Below are 11,564 nucleotides of genomic sequence, written 5' to 3'. Positions count from 1 at the left end.
GTGTTTTCATTCCCCATGTTGTATACTACTTTTTCATTGTTATCTCTGAAATTACATCTTTTTAGTTATATTAGTTATATATGCACTTTCATACTAGCATAATTTTGAAGATAAAATGTTAGTTATTTGGGAGTGTGTCACAAATGATAAACAGTGGTTTGTGGTATAAATGTCCCATACAGAAATTTATTGATATATTATATTTCAATGCTATGAGGGTGCCAATCAAGTTGGCATTGTGATTTGGCAAATCAAATAACATGCCTTGTAAACCCCTGTATTTGGAAAATAGAAGTACTTATTTATGCAAACAAACATATTCTTAATAATGCATTTTAAATGCAAGAACCTATGAGTTATGAATACTGGATTTAAGTATACCCACATATGAGATCACACATAATGAAAACAAGTCTAGGTCCAAATAATTGATATTATGACCTAATATGCAGGAAAACAACTAATAAGGTTTCTATTATTTCAGTTCCCAGAGGTTCAAGTTTAGGGATTAATTCAGTGGGAACATTACATCAGGCACATTGCTTGTTTTTATTTTCTCATTCACAGCTAGCGTGCCAAGCACAGTGCAGGTACTTCAGAAATTTCTGTTGAATAAAAAATGAATAAGTTTCTGATTTTAAATTTGGCAATGCAATATTAATGAGAAGAATGCTTTTCCTTCATGGAAAAGTTTTAAAACTTTACATTGGTGAATTTACCAATGGGTACTCAATCCAATTTCATGATCCAAATGAATTTTGGGAAGTGTTTCCTAAACTTACCTTGGAAATAACCATGCCCTTAGACCTGGAGGAAAATGAAGTAGAGTAGCCTACCATCTTTAAAAAAAAAAGTCAGTGTAGTCTACCTCTGCTTTAGTTTTCTTTAGATTAATTTTTAAGTAAAAAAGAATAATTTTCTGGAAATAGTATTAAGCCACAGACCATATCGGTGTCCTTTTATTCTAATCAGACTGGCCGTTCTCTGCTTTCATAATCATGAACAAATGCAGTTAAAGTACGGTATCTGCCAAAGTATCTGAAAAGTATCTGAAAACTTCTTGAAAATTTGTTAGCTGGCAAGTATTAATTTGCCTCATAAAAAATAATCACTGAGGTATATATATCCATGTTATGTGTTTAAAAATAAGAAATGTGTATTTAATATAGTGTACTTGTAGATTGTGCTCTAATGATCATTAAAGTTAAATAAATAAATCTCAATTCATATTCAAGTTATATTTGAGCGCTCTTCTTAGAAGACAAAACATACCTTGTTTTGTGATCTCGGTCAAAATTTTACATCACTTTTAGCCTCAGGTGTGAAATTAGACAACAAAGCCTCATCATCTAAATGTAGTGCTGGATCAAATGATCCACTCCAAATTTTTTTTAAAATATATTTTACAGAGAGGAAGGGAGAGCGATAGAGAGTTAGAAACATCGATGAGAGAGAAACATCGATCAGCTGCCTCCTGCACATCTCCTACAGGGGATGTGCCCACAACCCAGGTACATGCTCTTGACCAGAACCGAACCTGGGACCTTTCAGTCCGCAGGCCGACGCTCTATCCACTGAGCCAAACCGGTTTCAGCCACTCCAAATTTTTATATCCTTCCACATATAAAAGTACCTATCATGCAACTCTCTGAGTTCTTCCAGAACCTTCCCTTACGTCCAACGCCCTTCCACTGGCCTGAGGCTAATTATTGCACTCCAGCGCTTATCCCCTTTACTTGTTGCTCCTTTCTCAACATTGGTCCATGATGATTATTATTTTTTTGTTATTTATTCAAAGCCACATTTTCTTTTTAAATGCCTCTTTCCTTTCACTTTATGAAGATGCTTAATGTGCTTAATTTACCGTAAATACAGAAATAAAACTCCAGAGCCTAGGTCACCCATTCCCCTATCCTCACATTCTTCCCTCTTTCTCCATTTGAGCTTTTTGAAAGCATTGCTTACAGTGCCATGTTCTCACTTTCAATTTAATTTTCAACCTACTGTAATCTGATTCCTTTTCTATTTATTGTCCTGTAACTGAAGGGGACCAATAACCTTTACATTGTCAGATCAGATCATAATTTTCCATTTTTCTCAATGGATCCCAATTGGGGAACCCATTGAATACTGTTATACTCCAGAACTCCATTCCAGGCTCAAGTCAGCAATATTTCATCTTTTTTTCCTCTTTAAAAAGAGTCTTGGAGCCCTAGCCAGTTTGGCTCAGTGAATAGAGCATCAACCTGTGGACTGAAGGGTCCTGCGTTCGATTTCGGTCAAGGGCACATGCTCGGGTGTGGGCTAAATCCCCAGTAGAAGGTGTGCAGGAAGGGATCCCGGCTCCCTGGCATCTGCTCTTGTATATCCCCAGACATCAGTTGGCTTTATGTTATGTTGTTTTAGTTTTTACTATTCACTATGTATTCTCACTTCAAGGGTTTTACTGACAATATTTGTAGGAACATGTGCCACACGAAGCAAACTGTCCAGCTCTTTGTTGTCCTGAAATAGACAATCCCTGTTCCTCCTCAGTACAAATGCCCGTCCTCGGGAAGCTCCTGATTTCTTGCTCCCCCTTCAAATAATTAGATCCCTTTGTAAGTGTGTCTAGCACCCTCTTCTTTCGCATTAGAGAATCACAGTCTGTAATTGCATATTCACGCCTCAACTCCTTCGTGAAGCAATGATCATGCTTATTTTAATAAATCACTTATTCCTGTCTCTTTGCCTAGGGCTTTGTATATATTTGTTGCTCAATAAATACGGCATGGATTAACAAAGTAGAACAAATCAAATTGACAACCACACCTTAATCTTACCTTCCACAGTAATTATCTATAAGTGTAGTCCATGCCTCTCCTTTAACTTCGAGGATCACATACCTAACCTGTTCCCTAGGCAACTTATATTTGAATATAACATCTCAATCTTTGCATGCCTTTTATAAATGAAAGAAACAACAAAGAAAAATAAACCTCCTACATTGATTTGTATATCTTTCCCCTGCCCATGTCTATTTTGCATGTATTCCTTCCTTTCATGGCAAAACCTAGTATCACACACCAAAAACTTGGAAGTTTCCCTTAACATCTAACCAATGATTAAATGGCGTCCATTCTCCAAACTACATGTCATAGACTATGCTCTTGCCACCTCTCTTTTGTTTGAGTCTCTTTATTTCTTATTATCTTTAATCATATCTCCCTCAAATCCACCCTCTAAATTAGTTCCAGTTATCTTTCTAAACCAGAAATCTACTTGTTTACTTTTTCATTTCTTTAATGAATTGTTGAAGGCAATCCTTCAAACATCCAAGCTAATATGGTCCAAGTATATAGTTTGCTCATCTATTTAAATGCATGATCAATAATAAGAAAATTAATGTTTGTTCTTTATTGGGCACTTACTACTATGTGCCTGGTCCTATCTTCATTTTGGAAATGAGAGCATATAGGATTAGCCAAATAAAGTTACTTTCTTAGGATCACCTATATAACAAATGGTGGACTCAATATTAAACAAAAATCTAAAGTCCATACTCATATTCTTCCTCCAACCATTACACACATCTCAGGCATCATGCTTCTACACATCTCCAGGACATTAGATGTGCTGACCTCCTTGGCTAAAATGCCCTTGTCTCCCTTCCCTAACCAATGAACTCTAACTTATTACATAAGATCCGTCTGATTTTACTTAAATCTTGAAACTGTCCAAACAAATCTAATTTCCATAATGTTTCTGCAGACCCGTACAAATTCTTTTATGTAACCTCATCAAATTATAGTTTTATTGTAAAGAAACCTGTTTCTGACAGCAGGTTACATGCTCTAAGAGTTTTGTTTTATTCATCATTTTCTTTGCCATTTCCTCGCAGACTGTTTAGCACATAATTTATTTGAGATAAAATTTTAAAATAATTAACTTTAACCTGTTGAGATGGTTTCCATTTTTAAACCTTAATCAGTGGTTCTATGCTGTCCAAAGCAAAGCATATTCTCTGTAAATAAACTAGATATTAAATTATTAAAGCAGAGACATAGCAATATAATACCCAAACTAATATGAGGCATGTCATTATTTTGTGATTCACTTCATACAACTCATGAAAAACATCACTTTTCAAGTCTTTTTATTGTTTTATTTCTTTTCTTTTCCTTTTTTTAACATCCTGCCTTGTTCCAAAAGCATTTCAGGCAGTTTACCAGAAAAATGCATGTACTTAAATTATTATAAAATCATATATAAATAGAAGAAGGACATCACAATGAAGGAAAATAGACTATCAATTCGTCTACCATTGGGCCAAAACATTACCTGTAGTTCATAGGTAGAGTAACTAAGTTTAAAACTGAGTTTCTTGGCTACCACAGTAAACCATGAGGTGGGGAGGTAGTTGTATTTCTTTCATCAAAACATAGAAGCATCAATTCCCTCAGAAAAATAAAGACTTTCTTACACTGAATTCTCTTTTTAAAACAACATCATATGGGTTTTATATCAGGGAAAACTGGGTACTGTTGCAAGTAGTAATGTCAACATTTTTTCCAATAAACGCAGTAATTAATTTCATATTGATGTTTCTTGTAGTCCCCTTCAATAAAAACTGAAGGCATTACATTAACATACAACTCAGTGAAGGCAATTCTTCAAGGATCTAAGCTAATATGGTCTAAATATATAGCTTTCTCATGGCCCAGTTTAATCCAAGGAAAGACTTTAGAGTACTTAGAGAAGTGGATGGACTGTATAACCTTCAAAGGATTTTCTGTAAGTATCACTTTTCTTAGTCAGGAGGGTTAGCAGATAGTTAATACCATTGTCTGGCCAGGGAGCATGTTGTTGTTTTACAAGTAATGGGCTCTCTAGTCACCACAATGACTGTAAAAACGCAACTTACCACTATGGAGATGTGGTGTTTTCTCCAAAGTCTGTTATATGTAGTGCTATATTTACAAAAGCTCCTTGTTCTACGGGACAAGTTTGAGATTCTTTCCAACTCTAAAACTATGTGGTGGTTCTTTTTATTGATGTGTCAGGCCGGTAGGTGTCTATATTTTAGCTAGAGCAATTGCTGAAGATATTAGCACATTATTTTACCTAGTACTATAAGGAAGCCAAGATTGGTTAGCCACTCTGGTGTAAGACATTTTGATTTCTGTAATCAGAAAATGTCTAGACCTGAGTTTTTAAATATATATTCAGAACTCCAATAAAATAATAAGCTCAGAATATCCTGAATTCTATAAAACATCATTTTAAAAATAGAATTTAATTAATGTTGGTTATATTTCCTTTTCATTCCACTTTGATAGCAACATCAACAACTTTTATAGTGGCATAATTCACCTTTTCCCTAACTAGTGTAAAAAATACATCATTTACTGATTTTGTTCACAAGCCACATTATCCCCCTTCTCACTTATATGAGTTTCAATCGCCAGTAAAACAACTCCCACAAACATTGTTTTTACAGTTGAGCTTATTTCTTGATTTCCCAGTCTCCTACATCTATAGATGGTAAAATTGAGAAATTTCAGGAGAATTACATAATAGAATTGTAGAATAAACTATTGAAATCTATTTCTATTAATCTAATGAAAATGATAATATTCTACAAAAACCTAATGTTTGTACATATTATATATGTATATGTATGTACATAAAATCAGGTACATCATCCTAGTACCTGCCACTCATTTACCATTAAGCAAACATTTTTAGAGCCTGCTAGGAGCTCCGCATTGCATAGTCTGTGCCTCCAAGGAGCTTGCAATCAAGTGGAAGGGGAAAAAGAAGATGTGACAAAGATATGCCACAGAGAGACAAGCACGAGGGTGCTGTGGAAGCACATTTACGGGGGACTAACTTATGTCTTAACAGATGTGATTCTGAGCTGAGTCTGGGTAAAATGTACTTGCCACAGGGGACCCCTGTGGGTTGATTACTGTTCCTAGCTTTCTTGAGGTGTTATTCGCAGGTTAGGGAATACAGAAGGGTATTATAGATTTAGGTTGGCATTGAAAGTAGCCTTAATTCATTTCTGGATATTTCATGTTTTAAAAACTTGTAGGCTTATGTAGGTGAAGTCTAGTGAAACAATGAGTGAGAATTCTGGTGTTTTGATTTGTTAGTGCCTCTGCTCTAGAGTTTGTTACGTATTTCTGGTATCACCTGTGCAGTTACTTACAATTGAAGGGAGGCAGAAAGGGTGCTGGTAAGAGTTAGTATAGAGTTCTATCTGTAGCTTCCCTTGTAGCAGGCAACATGAATATGTTATGTTTCTTTGTCTAAAGTCAACCGTACACCATAATTCCTAACCCAACTTAAATGTCTCTCTTCCACCAAGCCTTCCTTGAGCTCCTTTGTACAGTGCTTATGTTTTCTTCCAAAAATATAAAGTACATTTTTAAATATCTTATATAGTAATAATTATTATCTAGCTTGTAATTGTATTCTGACTCTCACTATTCGCCACTAAATACTATGTATTTCACTGTGGCTCAAATACTTACATTAGTTCATTTGATTCTCACAAAAGTTCAATATGGATTTGGTGTAATTACTTCCATTTCAATCAAACTAGAAGCTGAAGAAGGGAGATGTTAAGAAATATTCTCAAGGCCCCAATTCTCTAGAAATGAAATGTGATGTCATTTTAAATGATGCTTAGGTGTAGTTGAAATAATATAAACACCATATGTTACATACTCTGTGGGTTAAGAGTCCTTATCGAAAATTGACCCAGTAACATAAATTGGACTATTTTAGTAACGAGTACTTCCAAGTTTCAAATAGCTTTCTCAGAGTGAAACTCACATTGCATGGTGTTTAAAGCAGGGGTTAGAAGTCACACCCATCTAAGTTTGTGTGCTTTTTCATCCATTTAATAAACGCGAGACCTGGTCATGTCACGAAACCTCTCTAGCCTCTCTTTCTGAATTTATAACATGGTGTTACTTCTTACCCAGTAGTGAAGTTTGTCACAGATGACACCTAGGCTTATCATTCAACCTGACACATACCAGTGTGGGAAAGTGTTAGCTATCAACTCACCATCACTGTCCATTGTAACACGGTAACTACAACTGTCACTACTGAAGAAAGGCTATGTTTTCACTGCGTATGAAGATACAGAACGTACTCCCTCGCCCCATTTCCTTTTCTACTTCAGCCCGGCCTGGAAGAATGTCTCATCCAGGGAAAAGGAGAGGAAAAAGCCAGATGCCAGTGAAGGACAGAGGATCCAGTCCTGTTTTCAGAACCTCCTGCCCTTTCAGGGGTGCTTTCCAATCTTATTTTACGCAAATATTTTGAGAATTTTTAATTCAAAATAACTGATCCTGTTCTAGGCCGATTGGTCCTCTAAGTCTGTTGATTTACACTATTCACTATTTTGTATAATTCATTGGCTGGCTCCATTTTATTTGCATTTTAATAACTAACAATACATTTATATTAATATAAAAATGCTGGTAAACACTGTTGATATTTTCTGGCTTCATTAATTCAGCTACATAGTATGTGCCAATAAAACAATCACACAACTAAAGAAGGAATTTACACATTCTGAAAAATACCATGATGGGGATAAAATAAGCTGAGTGTGATGAAAGAGCTTACATGGGAACAAGGACTGGTAGAGTAGTTAAGGCATGCCTTTCTGAGGAAATGACATTTCAAACAAGATCCACAGTGGAGAGGGAATGGATCATGTGAAAATCTGGATGGATGGAAGGAATGAGGCTGTGGAAGTAGGAGGGCCAGAGGCACCAAACAAGGAAATATTCTGAAAACAGAAGCTATTTTCGTGGACTGGTATATCATAAGCAAAAGAAAAAAGACCTTGGTAAGAAGTGTTGATTTTACTGCAAGTTCCAAGATATAATACTAAAGAGATTTAGGCAGAAGAGTGGCATGATCCCATTTATGTCTTTTTAAAAAATCCCTGTGGCCAGAGTGTGTCTAATGGTTGGACAAGGTCACTCCGGGCTCGAGAGCATACAGGAATATCCATTCATCCAGGCAGGAATTAACAGTGACCCCGACTAGAGTCATGAGAGCTGAACTGGGGATTATGAGGAGAAACAGGTTGTGAATAAGCTGGCAAAAATAAAATAAAAAGTTTGTATTTCATCTTCCTCCTTATGTTTGTAATGTTCATTACACTGCCACCTGCATATGGTTGCAATTTTTTACCATCTGAGTGAAGCACTGGTGTTTGAGTGTGACATGAAGGGAGGAAATCCTGCTATCAAGTTAAAGAAATTTAAATTTCTTTATTCAGAATCTGAAATCATTCATTATAAATGATCATTCCCCTTGTTGAAATATTTTTGCATTTCACTTAGTCACTCACTCACTCACTCATTCAACAAATATGTGAGTTACTTATAGTAGTCAAAATTGTTGTGTCATGTATTACAGTTGTATATTACTATTTCAATAGGAACAAATAATGGTTCTCCAGGAAAATGGTACCATTGATCTTATTCGGAGGGTATCTCACCCTCATGGTTTTAGGACTTTACAAACTTCTTTTATTTATTTCCGTACATTCTTTATTTCTGGTGGATAATGATGTTTATCAAAATACTCTTCTTCACAATTTGAACTGAAGTTTGGAAAGTATTAAGAAGCAGGCTCAACCCACGTTCTGTTAATTCTTGTGTTTTTCAATAGAAAAAAGAGAAAGCCTCCGTCATGATCCAGAACAACGCCTATGCAGTGGCTGTGGCCAATTATGCCCCGAATCTTTCAAAAGACCCAGTTCTCTCCACCATCTCCAAGAGCGCAGCCACGCCAGAACCCAACAAGAAGCCGGAGAACAAGCCAGCCGAAGCCAAGAAAACCTTCAACAGTGTTAGCAAAATTGACAGAATGTCTAGAATAGTCTTCCCAGTTTTGTTTGGTACCTTTAATCTGGTTTACTGGGCTACGTATTTAAACAGGGAGCCTGTGTTAGGGGTCAGTCCTTGAGCGTCGGCACAGGTTAACTTTGGGATGTGTAGCACCATGAAGCTCGGTTTGTTTTGCTCTGTACAGTCTGACTAATAACTGCTAATTGGTGAACCAACATGTACAGTATGTATATAGCGATATAGCTTAACCGTACACCTTTCAAGGAGACATGAATTTGCTACTGCGTGGAACTGTAGGCAGAAAGTACCTCGTGCCCAAATCATGACTTACCCTAGGAACTGGCTTAAGATGGATTTCAGACGACCTGATTTATTTCCTCTTGTAACAGCGATGAAACTGGAGACCCCCCTCTACCACACTCGATGAACTTTTTTTTGACTTGGGTCTTATATAGAAGTGTTTTTCTACTGTTGCTTAACTGTAATGTAAGATAACATTGTAATTCCAGGATCAATTCTTCTAAATAACGGAACCTCATATCAGCAACTTCAGTCCCTTCTTGGGTGTTCAGAATCCCTCCTAGCATAATTGGAAGCTTAGCACACATTAGAAGGAACACTAGAGATTTGACATCAGCTTTTAATTCCTCTCTATAGTATCTATAGCCATGTACATATTATAGCATGACAAGCCCAAATAATTATGAGTAACACCGATCTGGATGCCTAGAATTTAGTGACTCTCAGAATGCCATGGTCATTACATTTTCAGCATCAGAGTTTATTTGAAAGTCATAATGGAAATCCTCATGGTCATTTTAATCATTGGCAACTCTCTTAAATTGTTTGAAAAAGTAAAATAAAAATGTGTCTTACTCTTTCCAGGTATGTGTTGTTTTGAAATTGATCAGTTCAATTTTCTCGGTGCTGGAGACTGGAAAAAGCACCCCATTGGCTGCTGTGGAGCAGCTTTCATATGAGAGTAGAAAATTGTGCCAGAAACTCCCACCACTGAGAACTCACAGGTGTCACAGAATGTAGATATGTAGGTGAACACGTACATGATTCTCTTCTTTCCTGTTTACTGCAAATTCTGCCTTAAGGCTTCTTTTCATCAGGACTCAGAAGCCACCAATTACAATGGAAAGGGCAGTGAGTTGGCACATTTCTTGTCTTGAAAGCAGCACTCTCAGATAAGAATTCAACGTAAATCTGCTTTTGTAAATTGCAACTTTAAATTTCACTGACTCAAATTTACAACAGCTTTGTATACCGGGAGAGGTTTTGGTAAGAGTTGAACATTTTTAAACTGCAACTTCAAAGCGTCACCAAGATCGCAAATCAGTTCATACGCACACACATAACACACACACACACACACAAGTAGCTACCTTAGAACACATACACAAACAAGTGGCTAAATTAAAAACTAAATTTTTCTACTTTATATAATTATTTATGGATGAATTTTATTTTTCTTCTAATATTAAAAAAAATACTCTTTATGCCCCTCAAAAATGTTAATAGAAGGTAACAATTGTGTCTTATGCCTGGATTCAATGTTTTTGGCAAACTTAAAATCCTTTTGATTCACATACACATTAGCAGTTATTAGTTGACTTTTACTAGTAGTTATGATGGTGTTTTTGTAGCAACATCAGTAGTCAAATAGTGGCATTTCTTGCAATTTTGTACAGTATTTCAGAATAGTGCATAAATAGATACATTCATAAAATCAGTAAAATTATTATCTTATTGAAGTAAGCAAAGGCACAAAAACTGCTATCCCTTTGCCTAGTCTAAAATGTTTCTTGTTTTCTTCGTTTTAGTGTGGTTTTTATTATGTGCTTTGCATGGTTATCTTATTACCAAGGTCACAAATGCATCTCTTTAACAGAATTCACCCTGAAGACAGCCTTGACAGTAAACAGTCCCTCACAAAGTGTAATCTATCATCTAGGATAAAAAAAGAGTAATATGCTAATTAGACTGGATGTCCCTCCAGAAGACCTTCTGGATGAAGTCAGGGCTGCAAGGGAAGCCCGGGTCCCAGGTGCCAGAGAGGGGAAGCTGGTGCTGGCATCGGGGGAAGGAAGAACTACTCCTTCATGAATTTCGTGCATTGGGCCGCTAGTCCTTAATAAAAGAAAAGTATTATATGAGCCAATAAATGTATTTCTTTAATCCCATTTCAGAAACACCTTATTTTTTATCTAAATAGTTTTAAAATGTGCACTTTATGTATACATTGAAATGGAAGATATCCTATTTTCTCCCACATTTAAATATAGCAAAACTCTTTTATGTAGTTTAGGGAAGTGTGCAATAGTCCCAGAATGTCCACAGTGTTGAAAGCAAGCAATAAAGATGCTTTGTATGATATGCCATTATTAGACACCTTAAAAATATTGTCCTTATAAGTTCTGCACTGGCCCTTTAATGTCTGACTATAAATCATTTAAAAATATGTAGATATGTAAATGGCTGTTTCTTCAGGACAAAAGAAAAAACTCGTTTACACCTTCAGCAAAGGATTGACCCTACATTTGATGGCATCCATTTTATTAAAATTAGTTGTAGATTGACCAGAAAAGTTATAATTATTGTTATTTTATTTTCAGTTTCAATTGTTAAAATCTTATTTGAGCCTGATGACATCCTGGCAGTTTAAATTTTATGGTCAGAATTTCCTATTATTTC

At 35.9% G+C, this 11,564-nt stretch overlaps 1 protein-coding gene across 1 annotated transcript in view; it reads left to right on the top strand.

The window, feature by feature from the left end:
• Window positions 1-10,914, top strand: part of GABRA2 (gamma-aminobutyric acid type A receptor alpha2 subunit) — a 102,054-nt gene extending 91,140 nt beyond the window's left edge. Inside the window, exons 10-11 of the mRNA XM_006759275.2 lie at window positions 4,594-4,773; window positions 8,686-10,914. Of these exons, the coding sequence (XP_006759338.1) occupies window positions 4,594-4,773; window positions 8,686-8,982 (477 nt within the window). The 3' untranslated portion in view covers window positions 8,983-10,914. The remainder of the gene's footprint in view (window positions 1-4,593; window positions 4,774-8,685) is intronic.
• The last annotated feature ends 650 nt before the right edge of the window (window positions 10,915-11,564 follow it).

This window comes from Myotis davidii, unplaced genomic scaffold, assembly GCF_000327345.1.
Source record: "Myotis davidii unplaced genomic scaffold, ASM32734v1 scaffold455, whole genome shotgun sequence".
Lineage (NCBI taxonomy): Eukaryota > Metazoa > Chordata > Mammalia > Chiroptera > Vespertilionidae > Myotis > Myotis davidii.
Note: the sequence above shows the minus strand (reverse complement) of the source record. Positions and strands in the feature narration are given on the sequence as shown.